The 24,711-nt window shown below is 42.1% G+C and overlaps 1 protein-coding gene across 1 annotated transcript in view; it reads right to left on the bottom strand.

The window, feature by feature from the left end:
• The window catches only part of CYP20A1 (cytochrome P450 family 20 subfamily A member 1), a 252,235-nt gene that overhangs the window by 94,056 nt on the left and 133,468 nt on the right, over window positions 1-24,711 (bottom strand). The window contains exons 8-10 of the mRNA XM_078680270.1: window positions 24,219-24,273; window positions 5,692-5,812; window positions 5,058-5,169 (exon numbers count right to left, since the gene is read on the bottom strand). Of these exons, the coding sequence (XP_078536396.1) occupies window positions 5,058-5,169; window positions 5,692-5,812; window positions 24,219-24,273 (288 nt within the window). The remainder of the gene's footprint in view (window positions 1-5,057; window positions 5,170-5,691; window positions 5,813-24,218; window positions 24,274-24,711) is intronic.

Raw genomic sequence — 24,711 nt, 5'->3', positions numbered from 1 at the left:
TTGAATGTCAAATCTATTTTTATTTCACACTTTATGTGAAAACCAAATGACAGAAGTGCATTTTAGAACTGTAGCTTTAAAAGAGTTTTACGCGACGCCTGCAACATAACATTATGTATTTATCGTCATAAATAGAGCTTTAGACTGAAACTGAAATTGTACAGTAATGTATGTAAACTGCACAATTTATTTATCCATGTTAGAGTAATGATAACGTATAATTTATTCAGAGCAATTAGCATTTTAGGAAAGCTATTTACTTTAGCTGTATTCATGGAAAGCAATGATCAGTAACATTGAAAAATATGTTTATGGTATGTTTTTACTTCATTTAAACTATGCATGTTGGCTTACATTTTGTTCACATTAGCACTATTTGTGTTTAATGTTAGCACTTCATACAACATCACTTTATAGACCCTTAAGGATTGCATATAAATTATCACCAGACTATTCATTTTGTTGCAATGAATGGATGCATGCGCTGGAGTATGAACTTAAATCATGCAATAATTTTCCATGCACTCAGATGTACATATTACAAAGTGGCACTCGCCACTGTGTCGTTCAAATTAGGACCAGTTTTCCATAGGACATTTATTTTTGGGTTTGTCAATAGCTTTGGTGCTGTTTGATGAATCGTAATAAAACGTAAAAAATACAATAATGATAATAAAATCCACCTCAGCTCCTTGTTGGAAAAAGTTACAGGGTGATCCACCAAGCGGGGGCAGAGTAAGAGGGTAGTCACAAAACTCGTTTTCCCGATGCAATTTCTCATAGGAACTTTATACTTGGACATAGCCACAGCCAAAACTGCTGAAATTGATTGAACCAAACTTGGCAGAACGCCAGATCTTCATCCAGAATGTGTGCCTTTTGTGATTTAGTGTAAATCGATTCAATTGTTTTTGAGAAATGATGGTTTAAAATATATAGCTATTTCAAATTTATAGATATTTCCCGCCGCGGTACAACGGCTGAGTCCAGTTACCTTAAACTATGCAATCTCATTGGCTGGCTACAACAAAGAAGAGGATGCTGCAGGCGCCATTTTAGGTCTCAGTCCCTTTGCCCTCAAAAACACAGAAAAAGAAGGAACAAGAGGGCAGAATAGTGAGACCCTGACCCTCTAGCCGAACGTAGAAGGGTCCCAAAAGAACCCCTTGGTGTCAAATGAAGACATTTTTGGTTTTTTTTGTGGCACCCTGGAACTGCAGCTATGCCACAAAAAAACGTGGGTTGGGTGTCTGACCACATACACAACTACCCTTATACATTCAACACTTCCAGACACACACATGCGCAGCGGGAGCGGTCACCGAGGGGTGTTGCACACCCTACGCTTCGCACGCAGATTTCTATCTGTAGTATAAAGGAATGAGTGAAGAGCCACAGTATTTAGTGGGAGCATGTTCCCCTTTTTAGGTCTCGCCTAGCGATGCAGCGCATGCGCTGCCCGCTCCGGTGAGATCTATTGTCGTCACTTTAGCTTGCGAAGCGAGGGTGGAAACGCCACCCATGCTTCTTACTGGCATGCCTGCCAAATGTGTGCTTTCTATTGGGAGGGAAGCATGTTTTCTTCCCTCCCTGTCTTCGTACGGCGTGCCTGCCCTGACAGGGCATGTGCCCACGCCTGGACAGGACATATGCATGCATATGTGGTACGAGCACAGCGTGTTGCTTGGCTTTCATTCTGCAAAGTTCCCTGGGCATTTCGTGTCATTACAGCGTCTCAGGAGAGCGCGTGCATGGCACGCTTTCACTTTCTTTACTTCTTGCGTTCCTACTGCTTTTAAGCTGCAAATGCAAATCAAACATTACCCCACAGTGTACTTCTGTTCGCTCCTCACGCAGTGATTTTAAACAGCTTCCCACACACACTTTAATCCACCTCCGTTTGCTCCTACTCTCCTACCCACTCCTTTTCCCTCCAAACTGCGCCTGTTTTGGTTCCATTTTAATGTAACTATTAGCAAACGGTTTAGGGTCTCAAGCCGCTCCCTAAAAACCACTGCATAATACATATAGCATGCGCACAGTTTTGCATCTCCACACATTGCTACCGTAATCATCTTGCTCAGAAAATTAGCCGAAAGCGTCGCACTACCCATTTACTAAAACGCTGTGTACACCCTTTCTCTCGCCGTCTGCTCTAAAGTTAAAAGCTTCCACCACAACAATTCATTAATGTTTAGAACACGCGCTCTGCAATCAAGCATGTTTGCGCAGACGCAGTGCTACACGTTTTTTTTAAATAGCCCATTAGACCACACAGTAGTGTATTCCCCATTTGCTCGCACACTACTACACCTTAACTCCTGCCCTTCAACATCATTCTGCTATGCATAAATTCCGCAGCCCACTCCCAGTCCTTTTTATTCCCTTCTTATTATAACACAAGCTGATTTGTATCGCCTTACCACACGTATTCCTGTTTGTCTCCCACTTGCTTTCTCTCTTTCCAAGCTGGACTCTTACACTCTACATTATCTGCTAGTGCAAGTCACACAATATTTCAAAGACTAAGTGCATTCTCCTTATCCCTTTCCCCCTCCCCTGCCTGCTACTATTTATAATTGTCCCCAAACCCACTGCTGCTTCTCTGCACTCACCGGCTGTATATACTCCGCATACCCACTCCCGTTCGCCTACCTAATTTACAACTGTCTCCTCTGTATGCTTTCTCTTCTTCCACCGTCAAATAAATAATATACTAATAATCGTCCGTGTACACGAACACATCTAAGGCAATTTTGCTCATTGCTATTTCCCCTTACCTACATTTCCCACGTACTAAAAAACATTTGTTCTGCAAATTCCACTTACTTCTCAAACGTACACATTCGGTTGCTTCCGCACTTACAGGCAATTGTACTCTAGTCCAGGTACGTAAACTGTGGACAATACAACGATGGCCCGCATATCTAGCACACTGTCCCCCCCCCCGCCCCCTCCTAAATAAACAAACAAGCATTTGCAATGCAATAGGTCTCACAGTTACCCAAGTTTAAGCTAATGACTTTGTAAATGACAATGCCTTTTATTTATGTTTTTAAAACGAAAACAAAAATAAAAGGCATTGTTATTTGCAATGTCAATAGCTCAAACTCGCATAAATGTGAGATCTATTGCATTGCAAATGCTTGTTCCCAATGCTATGGCAGATGCACTTGCAAGAAGCTATGCACCCTGAAATGGGATGAGATCTGATTTACACTCCACCAATGGTAGCAAGCATTTAATTGTAGGATTACATTAATGATTATATTCTGGAGCCGATTTTCAATGGCTGATAAATTGCTGTTATTACAATTCTGTAACAAATAGTCTGCAAAATCTGTCTGATTGGTTGTAGGTTGGTGGACTCACGCACACCGTTACAAAATCCCTGAAATCCACTATATGAACTTACACCGAGCGAATTCAAGAATAAACAACCTCTGAAAACCCCTATAAATTAGCAGTAAAGGAACCTAAACTGTATTGGTAATGTTCTACCAAAACTTGTTTGAGAAGGATTCTTAACTTTTCGAAAAAGCTGTACTGAAAAACTGTAAGACACAAGTGATTTTAAACAGATCATAAACATACAACAGAAAACTACTAGGATGTTCCTACTTTCAAAAGGGTAAGTTCAGAAACATTCAAGAACACACAATCACATTATACCAGAGAACACTGAAGATTGAGAGAGGGGAGAATGAATAGTGAACTGCTTGCTGGATCCGTGCCATCTAGTGGAAGTCAATGTTAGCAAACTAGTTTCTTCCCTCATACACCTCTAAAAAGGAGGTACTTTGAATAACTGATGAGCAATTACATGCTTAATTCATTCTAAACATTTCAATATCTAAAGCCTTTTAAGCTGTAAGGCATTACATTTCTGTTTTTTATCTAGATGTGCATTACACATGGTCTGGAGCAAGGGTGCACAAGAGAACAGCAGTGGACTATAAACTGCCAAAGGTGATTTTTTTCAAAATAGGGGCTCATTCTAGAGAAGTCAGGAGGTTCATTGAAAACCAGTCGAAAGCCTTCATGCTATTGGTCTCATTTGTAATATACTGTAAATGTTTTGCATAGACAAGTGCAACGCACTCGAATCTAAAAGAATGACTAAAAGAATCAAGGGATTCTTTGCAAAGGAAACAAAGCACTAGGGATGAACTATGCACTCTCCAGAGTCCAGGATGGAATGGAGGGAATCTCTGGAATATCACTGGTTCCTGTCCTACTGAAACAAAGGCACAGTGTGCCAGTGATTAAGTCATATGCGTAAAACAAGGGGCAACCCTGTAACTCTGGGACATGGGTAGTACTATACAATAGGAAACAATGGTCCTTTAAGGGGAAGTGTTACCCCCCCATAAATTGATTTTACTAGAAAGAATATTCCTCGTCTAGATGATGACCCTGTACAAATAACCTCAAAGGGTTGAAATGTTGACACAATAATAGTGTACTGTAATGTTTATGTGATTAAGGAGCCTGCAACTCTGTGTTAGTGTTTAGATCAAACAACTGTGCATCATCCACAGTCACTCTTTATGTATATATTGTATAACACACGTGCACCTCTTATTCACCTACCTCATTTTCACTACGCCATTGCGTAGTTTGGCATCACCTCTTTAATTTTGAATGGATATGTTGACAGAGCAGAATGAGTTTGTTTTACTAAGATTCCAAGTGTTGAGTAATCAAATAAAACGTATTCCATGGCACAATCGCACCTCGTACTCTCCTACCTCACTTTCATTGCACCATTGCATAGTTTGGGAACACCGATTTAATTTCGAATGTATATGTTTTGGAAAGCTGAATGAGTTCATTTTTACTAAGAATCCGAGTGTTGAGTAATCAAATAAAATGTATTCTTTTCAGTAAAACCAATCTATTGATGGTTATGCACTAGGTTACAAAGAAAGTTTAGGTTCACACTTCCCCCTTAGGGGACCATTGTTTCCTATTATAGTGGTGAAGTCATGGCTGATGCCTCCCTCAATATCAACTAGTATTTTCTTTAAAATCATATTTAAAACCAAAGGCAGTACCTCTTTGGGAATGACATGCTGGTCAACTCTGCCTTCCAGGTCCTGAAGCCGTGCCGCAATGGGTGTCAGTCTAGCTGTTCGTACTGTCTCACATAGGACTTGCCGGCAATACCTGTAAGAGAGGTGTTCAGATAGCTATTTACTTTAAAAAGGGTTCTCTGTGAGATCGGACCTTTTATCTAAAACAGCACTACAATTGCCATGCTTACTTCGTATGCAATAATAAGCTAGAATTGGTTTATCTACCAAAAGTTCTCCTACATCAATGTCTCATTGTTACAAAGCTGTCCTGAGACACTGTTCCAGTACATGAAAAACACCCTACGGAGCATGAAATATTCTACATATTGATGTACCTCCATTATTATGTCGAGGCTAAAAAAAGCCTACGCAAAATGTTGGAGAAACAGGTTACAAAAGTTGGCCCTTGGGTTACAGAGAGTAAAAAAACTCATCAGAAAAAGTGTTATAGCTGCAGTCTGTGTGTGTGCCACCTATGAACGAAGCATGTTTACTGTGGAAAAGGGGTCTTCAGGTTGCAGCCTGCAAAAAACGAATGCACCATTTACAGTCAGTAAATTGCCCTGTAGTGCAAACAGCTGGTGTTGAGCTGAAGTAGTTGAACTATATTTACCTGAGCTGCTCAACTTTCTCCAGTGTGATGGGCCCCTTGCCTAGTACTTGGGCCATCTCCCTGTAAAGCTTCTCCTGAGCGTCCTCCGATGTGGTGAGGAAATATAAAGCCCATGTACACACTGCAAAATAAATGACATGCAGAGTCAGTTCAGCAGGCAGTCTCTCCTTCTGCACCACATCCATCTAATAAGTCATGCACACTATAGAAAGGGAAGTCATATTTTACCTATTCGAGTATAAGTGCCCCCAAAGAGAAATGTGACGTTGCATAGTTCGGTAGAAAAACTCACAGATAAAAATACCACACTGACTACAATACTCTACAAAAAGAACAAGACATAGAACCTACTTTTTTCTTAAAATTCTAAAAAACGTAAAACCCTGCCGCACAACTACTAATCTTTTTGAGAGAATTATAACAGGTTTACTAAATAATTTGCAGAATGAACTCTGTATTTGAACAGCATGATGGTTTCAGATTGCTCGAGAACAATAGACGTGCCTACAAAACCTCTCGGTGAATGGGATTTGGAAATACAGAAGTTAAGTCCAGGATCAGCAGACATTTTATAATACATACAAAATTTAAGAAATAAAATATTAATTGATAAGTTAAAAGGGAGTTCTTGCTAGTATTAAAAGGGGGGGAATAAGGCAATGTAAAGCCATTACTTTTAGTCTACAGGTTCTTTTCTGTTATCAATTTGTTGGGTATTAGAACACACAGCGATGGTACAAGAAAGTTTTTGTAGCGGTTAACAGAGCTATGTATGCTAGCCAAATTCACAAAACAAGTTATAGGCGGAACACCCCAATCATGCATGTATGCACTGCCTAGCCAGCTACCTTCATGAAAAAATGAAAATCGTTGATGGGCAGTCTAGGCTGATTACTGAGGGGGAAGGTCACGGATAGTAGCAAATAACCTACGTAGAAATAGCAAGTGACTTCTTTAAGTCGTAACTCTTACTCACTTTTTATAGCAAATAAAAGTAAGAAAGAAATACAGCAGGTGAATTTGGGCCAGGAAAAATGCCTGTACAGAACATCCAGACAAATTCTTGCACTGCTATAGGAAGTTGATAGAGTAGTGTCTGAAAAATATATGTGTGGTTGCACACATAGTTGCTTGTAATATATATCTAAAGATGGGTGCAGTGGATGGGTGTGACGGCACTGCATGGACATCTGGATTCACTAACAGTTGATGGTAATTCACATAATCTCTCTTGCAGTGAATGGTGGCCTTAGCTACTACTTAACCAGTATCATTGCTTCCAAAATGAATGATGGAAGAATGAGATTCCTGAATGTAGTCAAACTAGACGATTGTGCTATGTTTCCTCAGCTGTGGAAAGGTGGAGAAAAAGACGTTAACAGAACAATCTCACTATTCTGATGGAGCTCAATTGTCACTTTTGGGCTCACGGAAGGATTGGTCCTGAAAATCAGCATGTCCTTGTGAAAGATTCAGAAGCACAGAGTACTTTTAGCATACTTAATGCGTAGCTGATGTTATGATCATTGATATTGAATTATTTCAGGATAGGAGTTTAATCTTACAGGAGTACATCAACTCAAAAGCGTTGTGCAACAACCTGGCCAGGAGCAGGTCCTGATTCAGGTTCCCAGAGTTTATGGGTGACAAACATGAGGGAGCAAAAGTCTTAGACCCATCAGACATCTACTGACGGACTCACTATTCATGGCAAAGAATTGTCCAGGCTTGTTCAAATAGGCCCAAATACCTTAAGAAAAAAGTCATGCAGGTGTCCTCCACCTCTTGCTCAGCCAAGCAACACAAATGGACATGACATCTTCTGCAGAATAGGTGACCAGATTATGTTCTTTTACAGTGTAGTGACATCATTTCTACCATTAACCTCTGTACTGAGTTCTGGTGCAGAGGTTTCTGGCGCTTGCCACGTCCTCTAAGTTCTCTTAAAAGAGACTTATAGGTGCCAAAGGCTACTTCCGAAGAAGCCATGCACTCAAGTAAACAATCTCTCTCTCCTCATGAACTGGATGGGGTCTGCCCACTGGAGAGGCAAATTTACACGACCCAAATTTGGCGAGACCATGCCGAAGCCCCAGAAAGACTAAACACCCGAGTTTTTCCTCAAATTTGTGGCAGATGCCCAGAATAAATAAAAAATGAGTACAATGTATTGTGCATCGAGTTATTCATCTCGGGTTTAATTCTCACTGTCTCAGATGTGGACAATATCGTTGCAAAAAATGGTCATATAATAAACTGAAAATCGCAGGATGCAGTGAAATAGTCAAAAGGTGCCATAATAAAACTAGCATACAACATGGAGGACAGAATATTAGCAAAAGAGGAGACACGATCTCCTAGGAATGCCTGGTCTGTTTGCTAACAGAACTCTCTTGCGTTAATCTGTTGACTTGGTCCTCCATGAGATCAGTAATTCTTAATCTTAAAGAGTGAACATCATTTGGCCTTTCAATGGAAAGAAGCCCTGCAGGTTATTATAACTTTGGTTTTAACAATGTATTTAGTCGTTCTTCACATTTATATGGTTTATTTGGAAATCGTACAAGCAACGGGCACGGGGGGAACATGGGGGCAACAAGGGAAGAACCAACCACAGTATGTACCTATTTCCAAATCTACTCTTCTTTCAGTCTTGCGAGGAGAGAGAATGCTCTACAACATATCTCAAAACTCAATCATGATATAAGTTCTCAAGGCAGGGGTGCCTCTTTTGATGAATCTTCAGATAATGAAGACATGTCACATTCGGTGGATCGTTGTAGCACAACTGACAACATTGCTGGGTCTCCTCCAATCACTGAGTTGTCATGTGGGGTTTAAATGGGAGCCAAACTCTCTCAAACTTGCTAACTCTGTCATTTACAAGTGCTGATAATTTTTCCACAGCATAATTGTGCCAAATCTTTCCCCACTAAAAATGTAATGGAGGGAGCCATTTGAAGATTTGAAACATGGTACTAACTAGTTGAGCTATCAATAATAAATGTGTATCTCTTTTGGATCCATTTCACAGGGGAACGAATGAAGGAAAGGAGAAGGAAAGAGGTTAAGAGCCATTTCTAAAAGTCACTGTTTTCATTCAGCTAGTGAGGAGGAGCGAGACAGAGACGGAAAGAGAGGTAAAGAGACGAAGATGAGAAGTGTACTCTGTCCTTGCCAAAACAAGCGGAATAAGCAGTACTGCCACTAAGCTCCCCAAATAATACACTTGTGGAGTCGAGTGGTAAATGTGCCTTTAATGTGAAGGAGTATCTCTTCCCAATATGTGGGGCATATAAATCACACATGGACTAAACTATTCAATTCTCCACAGCCTTTCCATCATCTATCTAATCCTCTAAATATTTGTTCTGATCTAGTTGGAGGCAGTCACTATTTTGTATTTTCTTTATGCTCTATGCATATTGATTGGGGTTTTAGTGGCTTTTGTCCAAATCCGTATCCATGTTTCACCTAGGATCTCTCTATTAAGATCACTTTCTCAATTGAGAGCTTATTTATGTCTATGGGGTCATCTAAGATTATTAGTGCAATGATACAAAATAAATATACCCTCACATCTGTTTCTGATGGAATATTAATTCTATTTGGGTCTCCCTCTGTCATCTCTTACATTTTTCCATCCACCCAAGTGGATTAGTCAATATATGTCGCTACGTGTGAGACTAAGCCCTTCCCTAGTCAGTAGCTCACCATCAGCGAACTGATCTGCAAATAGTAGGGGATTGCGCGAGTTACCCTACATTGCATATGCTAGGCCAGAGTTGTGTATTAATGGTGTCAGGGTTGAGGGACATGTGGTTACCTCGGTTTTGCGAGAGATGTAACTAAGGATGTTAGAAGATTTGGGGGCCTGCATCAATGTTTGAGGGGAAGCCACAATAGACAGCGAAGCAGAATGAGGGAGCGGTGCCATTGTTAAAGCAATCATTAAAGGAGTAAGGGGGTATCTTGCCTTGACTACTTAATTGTATAGCTTAGGAGAGTGCGCCATTTACTTCACTTGTTGCAGGGTTTTGTTTTACTCCAGGTATTTTCCAGGACTCACCAATCATCTCTATCAAAGGCTTATTCAGCATCTAACAAAAGAAGGATCATTCTTTTGCTTTCTTTCGCTGAGGATGCAATCAGATTTACTGCAAACCTTGTGTTATCGCTAGTGTGGCGATTCTTTACAAACCCTGGTTGGTAAACTGGAATTATTGATTAGTCGTACAAGAATGGAGGTAAATATTTTAACATTATAGTTGGGCAAGGCTGCTGGGCAGTGCAGTGTATAGACTTGGGATTTGTCTGGTTTTAAAATAATTATTATCAATTCTAACATAGAATTGTTATGGAGCCTGAAGTAAGAAAATGGTTGTTGACTTTAGTCATTGGTTGTAATAATAATTCTGCAAATGTTTTGTAGAACATGACGGAAAAGCCATTTGGGCCTACCGCTTTATGGGTCGCTAGCCCTTTATTGGTGCATGAACCTATTCAGGTGTGGCTGGTGTTTCAAATGCTGTAATAAGTGCTCTCTGGACTTAATATTACTTATTGTGGAGGAATTATCTAACATATTAGAAGAACTATCTAAGGAAATAATGGAAGTAACAAACAAATTGACCAATATGATGTCAGCTGAAGAATGGTCAAAGATCCTGGAAGACATCAACATTCAAATTTCCAAACACTCACAAGAAATCAATGAAAGGAAAATCAGAAAATTCAGGAGAGATACCCTGGATTACAAACTCGGGGAAGTATATTCTTGGGCTGAAGTATATGCACAAAGACGACGTAATCGCCCCTATACAACACACACAGACACATCCTCATCTGGGAGTGAAAGCACAGAAAGAACACAACAACAAACCTTACAGAGAAAAACTCCAACACCGAGTGGACCACTACTAACTCCAACATTGAATGTACCAGCACAAACTCTAAGAGAAGAACCAGCGCATCAATCTTCTTCAGCACCATCTTTTTTAAAATCAGGCCAGTCAGAAAAAGGAGACCCAGGAGGGGGAAAAGAACACCCAAACACAAGGAGCACAATAACGACCAAAAAGGACAAAAAGAAGATTCCGAAGGAAACCTAGTTATCAACATTTCAGACTACACATTATCACCACTGGAATTTAAATTATTACAAAAAGGGACATCATTCGTCCCGACCACTAAAACAAATTCCTTGGAGTTAGAAGTAAGCCTATTTAAATTAATGAGAAAACTACGATTAAGGAATTTCTTCGACAATGTTCTACAAGATAAAAGACTACAAGAACATGATGAACTACGGGGTTTAAAAAGTGACAGTAGTTTCATGGTGCCTGTTAGCCACAAAACATTGGATCTATTTGAAAATTTAATCAAAAAAGATTTATTGAAGATCAATCACAACAAAAAAACTTCTAATAATCTTACTCAAAAGGATCTGGATATTTCAAAAGAAAATTAGCTAACAACCCCAATATTATTTGTCAAAAAGCTGAAAACGGAGGCGCATTAGTAATTATCAAGAAAACACATTATGAAAGGCGAGTACAAGAACATATATCGGACCACACTACCTACATGAAATTGGACAGAAACCCTACGAAAGAATTTGCAAATTTACATAAAGAAATAGTCAATAAAGCTTTCAATGCTGGTATCAACAAAAAAAACATGAAATTTCTCATTAAACAAAATCCTAGGAGCCCTGCATTATACATGGTACCAAAGATTCATAAGGACCAAGAAGATCCACCGTTCAGACCGATCGTGTCGACATGCGGCAGCATACACAAACCAATTGGTCAATTCATAGACAAATATCTTCGACCCACTGTGAAAAGGATGAATTCCTATATAAATGATACCACCGACTTCTTCTGTAAAATTCAGAATATAACTTGGAGAAACATGAAACAGTGTTATTATGCACTGCAGATATAAAATCACTATACACTTCTATCCCACATTCCATGGGTTTGGAGACAATGGAACATGCGCTGACACACACAGAACTAGAAATACCAATGCAGATTTTTCTAATGGAATTCATTTATTTTACACTCTATCAGAGTTATTTTCAATGGCAAAATGAATGGTATTTTCAGCTCACCGGAACATCCATGGGCAATTGCGCTGTGCCGGCGGATGCGAATCTAGTAATGCAAAAATTTGAAGCGCAACATATATTATCTAACCCACAATGGAAGTCACACATAAAAGCCTTCTTTAGATATATTGATGACATATTCATGTTATGGACAGGCAGCACCGAAGAAGCAAAAATGGCCGTTTCAAGATGGAATACAATAGATGAACGAATTCAGTTTACTAGCGAGATCTCGGAAACTCACATTACGTTTCTGGATGTACTAATTATGAGAAATGAAAATGGATTGGAAACAGACATTTATCGAAAAAAGACTGACAGAAACAATATGTTACACTATAGCAGTTACCACCAACTATCGTTAAAAACACACCTGCCTACATCTCAAATGATGAGAGTAAAGAGAATTGTTTCAAACCCGGTGACATTACAACAGAGAATCACAGAAATGGAAGAAAGATTCAGACAAAGAGGGTACCCTCCTACGATCTTGGAAAACTGAAGAAAAAGATGTGATTCCAAAACTAGGGACAACCTATTGAAAACCTCACAAAAACCTGAAAACACCCGGATGGTGATAGTCTCTAAATTTTCAACAGCAAGTAAAACATTTTTAAAAAAACATAACCAAGCATTGGCCCTTATGAACCACAGAACAGATTTTTCTTCATTTTCTATACGTTTTTTATGAACAGTCTGTTTTATCTAAGGGTTATAATTGTTTTATGTAAGGATTCTAATTGTTTCAACTGGGGTTTTTGGTCCGTTTTATTTTTTATTTTTACTTTGAGAGTCTTATAAATTCAGTGGCTTGTGAAATAAGCTCCCCTCTTATAACTGCCTTGGCTGCATCCCAAATTGTGCACCAACTAACCTCCAGAATATTGTTCTCTTCAGAGTATCTTTCTAGTGTGTTAATTAACAAAAGTAGTCTTTCTTGAGCCTTTGTTAAGCCCTACAATTATCCAAGAACTATGAAGATTGGGGTATCTGGGAGCAGCCAGACCGAGGCAATGACCTATACACCACAGAGATGAAACATCAGTCCTCCCTTAAAAGTGTGCAATAGCTGGGAAGACGTTAGAGAAAAAAACATTCTTTATCGCACTTGTTAGAAAAAAAGGTCATTGGTGAGTATTCCATTTTATTGATAATGCCTATTATCCTGCAATCTTTATCTGCATATTTACTGTCTAGTTGGGAAAAAAACACTTGCCGTATTAACATAATGACTCCTTTGATTTTACATCCCGCAAATACAAACTACGACCGCTTTTGCTTCAACTGTGATGCAATGATTAAAACAATGAGGTCGAAATAAAGTTTCATCATTAAGTAAGAAGAAATCTATGGGTGATCTGGAGCTGGGTCCCCAATGTTTCCCCCAGTTCCAACAGATACAGCAAATGAAATAAGCAAGATGTTTCGCCTCTGAAGTGAAACAAATGTTTCAATGATTTTCTATTCATTTGCCGTAGTGGAAAATAGTTAGCAAGGCAGATCAAATGTTTGGGTGTTTACCGCTTTATCCCTCTTCTGTTCCTTGGGTTTCTTCTCTTTCCTTTTTCCGTCTTGCTCTTCTTACAACTCTTTCCACTCTACTTGGTTCTCTGTGCCTGCCAGTTCCCCTTAATGTAATTAATGGAGATTTCTTCCTCTGTTCTTGGTTATTCATTAGCATCAGAGAAACACAGTACTTTTTTTGTCTCGCACATTGTCTTGGGGGCTCGCAATTTAACATAAAAGTAAAAATGAATTTGAATAGGAAGCCTCCTCTGTATGTTTTCCTGGCATAGGAAAGCTGTAACTTCTCTCAATCACTGTCTCTTTGATGGGGATAAGTCTTGGAACAGTACTATTGTGCCACCTCAAAAAGTGAACAAATCATTTTTCCAAGCCACCATTAAAATGTCCTCTTTCTCTGAGAAGTTGTGGACTTGTGTTAATACACCAGGTGTTAGATTGTTCTTCTAACAAAAAAAAAAAAACAACACAGTGGGTCCAGTCCAATTGAATATCTTTCCCCTTTGGTAGCTGAAACACATACTGAAAGAGGATTTGTACAAAGCATTAAAGGTTTGAAGTGGGAATTTCATCATGGTGGCCCTGAGACAGATATTAGGAGTGATTTTTTAGGTCCTCTGGTTTATCTGTCAAATTCAATTGGTGTTCAAGGGCCTCAAGTCTGATTGCCTGTTTGTTTTGGCCAGTATGTTGTTTTCAATACAGTATATTCTTGTTTCGGCCTTCTGCAACGATGGATCCAGATCTGCTAAGGCTTTGCTAAAGTCTCGCCTAAGAGCATTCATGCCCTTTCAGAATTTTCTTATGAGCTGTTGAATATTGCCGTTAGTCACAAAGAACTGTCGCACTCACTCATCCAGTCGTATGTTCTCATTAGACTGGGTGGCATTGCTCTTTTTTAGGCTTAAAGGTTTATTTGTTGTGGAAGGATTCAGCATGTTATTGATAGATAATGTTTTGGGTACTTTGCTTCTGCAGCCACCAAGCTGCTCTGCTTGTTTGCAAATCAGCCACAATAGTTGGTTTGGATATTTTACTTTGCTGTTGCAATACAGGTCTACAGAGTATTAAGGTGTCTCCTTTGTTGGGGAATATTGTTTTGTACTATCACGATCTCCAAGAGTCCCTTCATTCAGTGTTCAAATGGGTCATCATTAACGTTTTTGCTTAAATTTCTAAAAGCAGACCTGGTGCTCCCTTGTGCTACAAACTCTATACAGCCTTGCTAAAAACAGCAGTCGGGTCGGTCTCTCAGTTTTCATTACTTATATTATTTGTGATTCTTTTGGAAGAAGGGCTGCCTTGCCCTCTTGCTCCAGGGACAATTGCACGGTGGTGCCGGTTTCACCTGAACTTTGTTTCTTCTGGCTGCAGCTTATTTTCTTTTCATTTTCTCTTGTCTTGGCCATCACTGAGCTTTCACTGGGACGACTTTGGTGCTGATGCGGTTATGCCCTGCACAACTGCTCCAGTCTATCTCTCATTTAAAATGTGTTCTACATTTTGGTGACAGGGGAGATCGCAACTCACTTCACTTCAATTTTCTTCAATATTGTCTATTTTTGGCTTCAGTTCAGGCTTCTGTGGAGACAGTGTTGCTGCTTTCTCCTAAAAGGCTCCAGGCCTCCTCTTCCATCTCTTACTTGGGTGCTGCTCGCTTTCCTCTAAACACCAGAGTTTAAGACCTTCTCATTGCAGTGGCGGCCATCTTAGATTCCATATGACGACTACAATGGGAAAGAATATCACCTAATTTCAGTTTCTCCACTGTATTTAAGGTCATTATACACTCCAGAGGGTCATACATCTCTACTTTTAGAAACTTTTTTTATGAAGGAGCCTGACGGCATCAGCAAGAGCCCATGTTCGGGGCTCAGCAGCAAGAGCCCATGTTCGGGGCTCAGCAGCTAAAGCCCAACAGGTCCCCGCTATGGCCACATTACACCATGTCACCTAATTATGAATCTTTAAGAAAGTGTACGAGGTGTTCAATCTCTCCAAAAATCTGAGGATTACCTATGGAGAGCGCCAGGACCTTTGCATCCATCCCAGAGAAAGTCAGAGTGCTTGCTACAAAATGTCCAATAAGAAAACTGAGGAAATGGGAATGAAAACCAGAACTTTGAAGGAGATTGATGATTGAACTACAAAGCTGGAATTGTTCGACTGGCCATACTTAACAATTTTTTTGGACCCCATGTACAAACCATTGCCCCTAAAGAGAGAGTATTAAACTGGAGGGTTGAGTTAAATGGTAAAGAAGGTATCTGCTCACTTGCCAAGATCCTGACATCAGGCATGCTTTTAGGACCCTGGAACCAGCGTGCAAGGCTTGAGACTCCACGGCGTAGCTCTGATTTCAAGGTGAAGCAATAGCAAGGCATTTGGATTTGTCTTTTCAAGGAGGATTACGTGTTGGACCTAGAAAAGGACACAGGAACTCTTCCACTTGGCATTAGAGCAGCGGCAATGCAGCAAGTATCCTGGGTGGATGGCACACCAGGGAGGTGTGCTGCTGGTGAGAGCGGGCAGTGTGATCTTTCTGGATGTCATGGTAAGAATAACGGCTAAACCAGTGCCGGTGTACAGTGTGCACTGTTTGGTAGCATGGACCTAAAAATGAAATAACACTCATCGTTAAGAGCGAGCCTCTATATCACATTGTGAAGGTGGTGCTCATTTTGACAATCAGACAGACTGCAAAAACTCCAATTATGAAGAAGTGTTTTATGAAACGAGGTGCAAGGAGAAGCTGTGATTATGTTACTTACTCTGTAAGCCTCTCTTCATGGCATGTAATGCTGTAGATTCATATGCTGAGCATACTCCTGCCACCAAGTGTTGGGTATGGAGTTGTAGTAGTTGTTTTTCTTTGAAGAATTGTTTTGAGGCACGAGGTAGAGTGACTCTTCCTCTCAGTGATACTGCGCATGGGCATCGGATCCTTTGTTAGACTGTTTTCCCGTAGGAGGGTGAGAAAGGAGTGTAAGGAATGTGTAACAAGCATTTGCAATACAATAGGTCTTGCACTACTGGAAGTATGAGCTACTGGCGTTGCTAACAATAATGCAACGCCAATAGCTCAAACGCTTTGTAATGTGAGACCTATTGCATTGCAACTGCTGGTTTCTCTCTGTCCCGAGGCTGCACTTTGGAATCGAAAAGTGTGAGAAACACATTTCCAGCAAAAGTGTTTCTTTCTCCATTTCACAAGGAACAAATGAAGGAAAGGAGAGGAAAGAGCGGGTAAGAGCCATTTCTAAAAGTCACGGTTTTCATTCACCTAGAGAGGAGGAGCGAGACAGAGACCGAAAGCGAGGGAATTAGACGAAGAGGAGAAGCGTACACTGTCCTAGCCAGAACAGAAGGCGGAAGTGCCTTTTTCTGTCCAGATATGCCAACCGGTCTGTGAGTCACAACTCCCATGGTATAAAAAATCAACAACACAGAGAAATGTTTTCAGCAAATGACCAGCAAAAAATAAAACCCACTCTGACTTTTTAGAATATAGGAAATGCTATCAATAAAAATATTTAATTATTTTTAGGACAACAGCTGATAAGGATCACATTAAATGTTTTCCACTCTGCGGATCAACAGAAAGACAAGAAAATTAAAGTAGTGCTTCAGTGGCAAATGCTGTATAGTGGCACAAATGTGTTTGGGTGTGAATAAAACCAATCTGGCCACTTTGCGACCACTCTGTCTTGCTTTATTTAGTTATTTTTCGTATTTTCATTTTTTTTCTCTCTGTGGCTGCACTTTACAAACGTGAGAAAAAGACCACATTTCCATCAAAAGTGTTTCTTTCTCTTTTGCATCCATTTCACAAGGTAACAAATGAAGGAAAGGAGAGGAGAGGAAACAGTGGGATAAGAGCATTTCTAAAAGTCGCGCTTTCATTCTAACAAGTGAGGAGGATTGAGACAACGATAGAAAGAGAGGGAAGAAGATGAAGATAGAGTGGGGGAGAGGACAGCGCCAGAGCAGAAGTGGACACTGTCCTTGTCAGAGCAGATAGCGGAAGGGCCTCTTTCTGGCCAAACATGCCCAGGCACGGCCCATGTGCCGGCCGGTGCGTGAGTCCCACCTCCCATGGTATAACAAATCGTTAACAATTAGAAATTTTTTAGCACATGACCAGCATTGCTTAGCATTATGAAACCCATTCTGACTTTTTAGATCATAGGAAATGCTATCCGTAAAAATGAATATGCATACGTGCCAACTTCAAAGAATACCTATGAAGGAGGAGATTAAGTGAATTGCAAGCAGCGCCTTGTGCCAACCAGAGGAGAGGGAGGAAAGAAAATGTTGGCAGGGTGGGAACAAAACAGCCAGAAGCCTGGACAAATGTACAATATTCACCAACGAAAACTATGGAACTTGTAAAAGCAGACCATGCAACCAATAAAAAGCATTGGGAGTGTGGCATGTGTGATCAAAATCCACAGGCGGAATACTCCATGCCTCGCAGAGCAGCGCATGCTCGCTGACTCTAGACTCGACCTAAAAACAGAGATGTCTATGCTCCCATGTGAATGTGTCAGAGAGATGTGTGAAAACATGACTGCAACGGCCACAAATGTCCGGGGAGGGCACGTGAATCTACAGCACTACATGCCATGAACAGATGCTTACAGGCTAAGTAACATAATCCGTTCAATGGCATGAGTGGACGTAAATACACATACTGTGCGTAGAGTGTAGAGCAGTCCCTATTTAGAAGCCATGGCTCGCGTGTGTGAGTTGCAGTAGTTTGAAAAAGGGCATTTAGCACTGCTTGACCTACACTAGCTTGTTGGCGTGCTAAAACAACCACACAGTAGTGTTTAGTAAATGTGTGTGGTGTAAAACATGTAGCTGTTTTACAAATATTACCTATTGGAATATTTCCTAAAAAGGTCATAGTTGCTCCTTTTTTACGAGTGGAATGTGTTCTGGGAGTGACATGTAAAGGTCTTGTGGCCTTTATGTAACAAGACTGAATGCATTTGACTATCCAACTAGCTATACCTAATTTGGATATAGGGTTGCCTTTATGTGGTGGAGAAATGGCTACAAAGAGTTGCTTTGTTTTTCTGAAAGTTTTAGTTCTATGTACAACATGAGCCCTCTTTATACATCTAGAGTATGAAGAGGTCTGCAACAGTATCAGAGTTAGGGGAGAAGTCCCTGTCCCCCCCCTGTTCGCGCTCGCCATAGAGCCCCTAGCTGCTCACACTCATATGGGCCAAGCGTATGAAGGCCTTCAGCTGAGAGGTGACACCCACTACATATCCCTCTATGCCGACGACTGCCTACTGTTCTTGGCTGACACGGATGTTGCCCTGTGCGGAGCTAGGCGGCTGCTGTCGGATTTTGGCCAACTGTCAGGACTGAGGGTCAATTGGGGGAAGTCTTGCCTCTTCCCGTTGGTGTCGGGAGCAGACGACTCCCAGCCGAAGGGTGAGCTGCGATGGGAATTTTATTGCCTCCCTTATCTAGGCACGCACATATACCGATCACCGTTGGACCGCCTGGAGGGCAACATTGAGAGAGCGATCCGGAGCCTGCGTGGCTGCATGGGATTCTGGCGGACGCTCCCGTTATCGGTCGCGGGGCGAGTGGCGTTATTAAAGATGGTGGCACTACCCCGCCTATTATATCTGTTCCGCACGTTGCCGATCAGGATCCCGACGTCGGTTTTTACCAGACTTCGCTCCTTAATTACCGAGTTCATTTGGGGAGCGGGCAGGAGGCGTGTGGCGCTGACCACGTTGATGCGCTCCAGATCGGACGGGGGACTAGCAGCCCCTGATTTTGAATGGTACTATTTGGCAGCACAGCTACAGTGGCTTATCCAAGCAGTGGCTTTAGAATTCCGAGGCCCGGAGGGGGCCGCAGGTGGACTCCTTCCGAGATACGTTATTTCTTTTATAGTTCTGGGCCAGAAGTTTGACCTTTCCCGACTTACAGGGGAGGAGCAGACGATTAGAAAATGCTGGCTGCGGTGCCATAGGCGGTCCGGTGTCGCTCGCCCGTATGCCCCCGAGATCCCACTAGGGATGTGCACTGCCTTTCCACATGGGGGAGACTAGTCTGCGCTGGCGACCTGGGAGGACCTTGGCCTGCAAATGCCTGGTGATTTGTACAAAGAGGGATCGCTGCTCTCGTTCCAAGAGCTGCACGATGCTTATGGCCTCCCGAGAGGGGACTATCTGTTGCACGCCTCGCTAGTGGCCGGTATCCGGAGTCATTGGAAGAAGGGCCTTTCTGAACCACCGACATCTGCGTGCTGTCAGTATGTGGTCATGGCGGCTGGCACTCACAAGGCCATCACCTGCCTCTATCGAAGACTGTCGACTGAAACGTTGCAGCCCCTGGATGGGGTGAGAGCCAAGTGGGAGGGGGATATCGGGCGACCGATTCCCGAGACGACGTGGTCGCAGCTTCTGAGGCGGGCATGGAAGGGCACTAGGAATGCCAGGTTCCAGCTGGTCCAGTTTTTTTCCCTTCACCGAGCATACTTGACGCCGGCTAAGATCTCGCGATATTTTGAGGGCGCATCCTTACTCTGCCCTAGATGTGGTGTGGAGGACGCGGATTTTGCCCACATGCTGTGGTCTTGTGTGAAGCTCACGGATTACTGGGAGGCGGTGGTGGCCTGCCTGAATGCTGTCACGGATCGGCACATTGAAGCGGATATGGGCGTCTGCTTACTGTTGTGGTTCCCTCATACCCCACGCAATCGCATTACCAGCAAATTTTATGACTTGGGGCTGATATTGGCCAAACGGGAGATCACCATGCATTGGAAGTCTAGCCGGGGCCCCAGTTACTCGCGATGGTGGTCCACTCTGGAGCGGTGGGCGAAAGCAGAGAGCGCATTGCGGCTGCAACAGGCCAGGCGATTAGATAGTGACAGGGGGTTGGAATCGGCCAGAGCGTGGGAGGCCCTAGTGACCGCGCTCCAATTGCCTGAGAGTGACCAAAGTGAGGATGGCGAGATGGCGACACCATAAGGTAGCTCTGCTGAGAGGTTCCCCATTCCCGGTGCAGTACACCACTGTAACATGTAACGACGGAGATCCTGGGGGTTAGGGTCCCCCGTTGGTATGCACTACCTAACTCCTCCCCCCCGACTAGTTTGGGGAGGTGACTGACTGTTGTTTATTAGCTGGTTAGAGAGACGAAGCTGGCGCACTGGCCTGGGGGGTGGGATCCGGGGAGGGGGCGGTTACGGGACTGTTATCATAAACGGCATCTGGTCAAGAAAAGTACTATTCTCCTGTATCATCGGATGTCACTGCATTCATTACTCATTGTACTGCACTGATTTGACCTAATATGCCAATAAAAATTGTTTCTGCAAAAAAAAAAAAATCTGAGTTAGGGAAGAAAACAGGAAGCTCAATAGATTGATTGAGGTGAAACTGTAAGACTAGTTTAGGTAGGAATTTAGGATGAGTACGGACAACCAGTTTGTCTTTATGTATTTGAAAGAAAGGTTCTTCTAAGGTTAGCGCCTGGAGCTCACAAACACGCCTGAGGTAACAGCAACTAAAAACACTACTTTCCATGATAGAAATTGAACAGAGCATGAATGCAAAGGCTCAAAAGGTGGACACATGAGCTCAGTAAGTTCAATATTTAAGATCTAAACGAGGTGGAATAACTTAAGTCCTTCCATGAATGTTTAAATGACTGGAATCCTATAGAGGGATAGACGCTGTTTATTTTGGAGAAAGGCAGCTGAGGCAGCAAGATGAAACCTAATGGCAGTATATGCTAAATTGTATTTTTGTAAATATAGCAAATAAGAAATATCCTCTACTGTGGCTTTGAGAGGATTTATTTGTTTAGGTTGAAAGTAATAAACAAAACGTTTCCATTTTGCAGCATAACAAGCTCTAGTTGTGGGTCTGCCTGCTTGCTTAAGAATGTCCATACATTCTGTTGGTAAGTTCAAGTAACTTAATTCTAAGACCTCAGGTGCCAGATTACTAGGTTGAACATATGTGGATCTGGGTGTCTCATTTGTCCATTATCCTGAGTGACAAGGTCCCACCTATTGGGGAGCTTCTCGTGTGGGACTACTGATCTGGTAGGGTTGTGAACCAGGGTTGATGTGCCCAGGTGGGCGACAAGGATAATGCACAATGTTTGCCTGAGTTTTTTAACTGAAATGGAATGAGAGGGACAGGTGGAAAAGCATGGACAAATATCCCTGAGCAACTCATTCATAGTGCATTGCCCTTCCATTGTGGGTGCGAGAACCAGGAGGCAATGTTTTGCCATTTTTCGTTTTCTGCTGTGGCAAATAAGTCTATTTGCGGGAACCCCCACTTTTGAAAGTATGGAAGGAGAACTTGGGGACTGAGTTTCCAGTTGTGGGTTTACTGATGCGTTCTGCTGAGCCGGTATGCCAGACTGCTGTCCATTCCCTGCAGATATTCCGCCAGGAGATTAATGTGATGGTGAAGAGCCCAATTCCATATGGTGTGAGCAAGGTGTGACAGCTGGGATGACCATGCCCCCCCCCTGTTTTTGCACGAAGGACATTGCTGTCTTATCGTCTGTCTAGACTAGGTCAACCTTGTGTGAAAGATGAGGAAGGAAAGCTTTCAGTGCTACGAAGACTGAAGTTCAAAGTAGCTGATGTGAAGGGATTATTGTTTGGCTTCCCACAGATCTTGCATTGTTAAGTCTTGTAGGTGCGCACCCCATCCTGTTTCTGATGCATCTGTGTTTAGAATGATATGAGGCAATGGGCCCAAGAAAGCACACCCCCTTTAATACATTGAGGGAATCCCAGCATTACAGAGAAAAGCAAGTATGGCGGTCTATCAACACTTGATCCTGTAGGTGACCCTTTGCTTGAGCCAACTGGTGAGAGAGACACTGTTGCAATGGGTGCATGTGTAGCCTTGCCTGTGGAACTATGGCAATACAAGACTCCATCATTCCCAGTAGACGCATAACAGTAATGCTGAGTGTTTTCTTTCAGCGAGCATAGGTAATTTACTTGGTTTTATGTTTGGAACAGAAACATGGACAATGGAACAACTACCCAGAGTACACTGGCGATCTGGCTGTCCGTTAAAAATTTCCACTTGCAGTGGAGGCTCAGCCACTGGAAAGATGGTGTTGCTCACAACTCTCAACAGAGCAAGTAAAGAAAAGTTTGGCGGATAGCAAATCCACCACATTTTAGCAGATGCCTTGCATCTGCCAAACTCTAAAGGAGTCTCTAAATTTCAAATCATTAGTTCCTAACAGTGTGTCTTCACAAGAAAGTTGCTATATACATTTTACAGATATAATATATAGCGATACGGTCTCCATAGTAATCGTTGAGTTGCACTTTCCATAGGAAACTGCTTTGTTTAGTTGCTACTAAGAACGTTGTTTAACAAATCCCCTCAAGATTTAGAAGGCCCCAGCGCCCCTACCTATGCCAATTCCTGCATTCAGAAAACCCTAGTGAGCTAGTGGATTATTTGGACACTTAGGTTGGCTGTAGCTTGTGGCCAAAGATCCCACAGAGCATGGGCAAAGGCGGTTGGTTTACAGGCGTGCTTTATGCGTCACTGAGGCACTTTAGCATTACCAAAGGCGCTGCACATGCTTGTGTGACCTCTTCTGTAATAAAGACTGTGCCGGTGTAAAATGTTTCTTGTCTGTTTATAGTAAAATAAGGAGAAGCAGTTTAAAATTTCTACCCTCAGACAAGGTATAAACTGTCAGTTAGCACCCGAGTAGTTGACACATTGTTCCATCTACGGCTTGCTAAAACATACCCGGAGTACTTTCATTCTGACAACTTCCATACAACCCATAAGAAAGCATTTGTTGTCCCTACAACATTAAGTAAACAACTTGAGATGGGGCTTGCGGGGGGCACCCTCAGGTAGCATACATGGCACTGCACTGGGGAAAATAAAGCACCGACTGTTTAGTGGCAATGCCATGAAGTGGCATAAAGTAGGGGTTGCTGAAGACAAACAGGAACTCTCCCATATGCCACCAATTAAGAAATTTCCTGCGTGCTGTGGGGATGACAATATGCAACTTTAAACCACTTAGCTACACTGCATTACATTCCACATCAAGACCCATCCAAAAAGCACACACTCCCATCTCACAACTACACTTTATAATAAATGAGGCCATTTCCCTTCCAAGTGACTCAGATTCATTCTTTGTATATCAAGGATGAATCAACAGACTGACATTATGGAGAAACTGCATCATACTCAGGCTAGACAGTAGCTGCCCTGTCCCTTGCAGGATTGTCTGCTCTCCCTTCTCTTACTACATAACCTCCCCACTAGTTTGCAGGATAGAAACTACTTATCATTTCTGTTTGAGTATGAACTAAATGAGGACACTATCTACCGCAATCATTTAAACTCACCTGCTCGGTATATTTGATTAACCGCAAGAATGGGGTATTCACTATTCACAGGATGACATCCGATGTTTGGTGTGATAACAAACATCACTTAAAAATACTTGCAAGTGTCTCTGAAATAAAGTCCTCACAACATAATGCTGTACAAATACCTCATTATGAACACAACTCCCATCGCAGTCTAGTAGTTCCTATATATTCTTTCATGCAAGGTGGTGCCAAAGAGTATTGATGCATCATTCTTGGATACTCACTTTGATGCAGGAGGCATCAATCATCAGAAGAAAGCAACAGAGCTCGTGCAGTTCTTCCTTGTTAGTTTCTTTCACACATTACCCCAGCCCAGATTCTCTTTAGCGCAGTTTAGTAGCAGTCCCTCTTCCCTCTGAGAGCAGCCAGCAGGGCCACGTCCATGGCGCATGTAGTAACTGGTGCAGGGAGGTGAACAGAAATGGAGCCTAACACACCCAGCAAAGGGAAGCAACTACTTACAGTTAGCTGTGATAACACATCCTGCCAGTGAGAAGATCATGCTGTCCTCCAGCACCTACAAATGGAAAAAGGGGAGAAAACCATCAGGCACTCACACAGACGCTATCCGGCACCCTGTCCATACATACAACCTACACAGGAAGAGCACTGGGAACCACTGTTGCACATTAAAAATCACATTTAACATTCATGTCGAAAGGCACTGAATCTCACAAAGGAAGCCAGAGAACTAACATAGGAGTGCGGCATACACAGATCCAATGAGATGGCAATTAGACAGGCACAACTTTAACTAATTACAAAGATTACATTGATGTCCAGTGCTTGGATACTGTTCACTCGCATAACTGTTTGAAGTTTCAAAAATGGTTAGCCACAATGGCTGAACAAGACTTCAACAAAAATAATGACTTGAAAATAATGAGCAGCGCACAAAAGCCGTATGAAGGCAGACTGGAAGCAGGCCTGGTAATCTCTATGCTGGCTATTCAGT

The sequence above is a fragment of the Lissotriton helveticus genome, chromosome 3_1 (genome assembly GCF_964261635.1).
Source record: "Lissotriton helveticus chromosome 3_1, aLisHel1.1, whole genome shotgun sequence".
Classification (NCBI taxonomy): domain Eukaryota; kingdom Metazoa; phylum Chordata; class Amphibia; order Caudata; family Salamandridae; genus Lissotriton; species Lissotriton helveticus.
The sequence above is the reverse complement of the archived record's forward strand: the minus strand, read 5'-3'. Positions and strand labels throughout refer to the sequence as shown.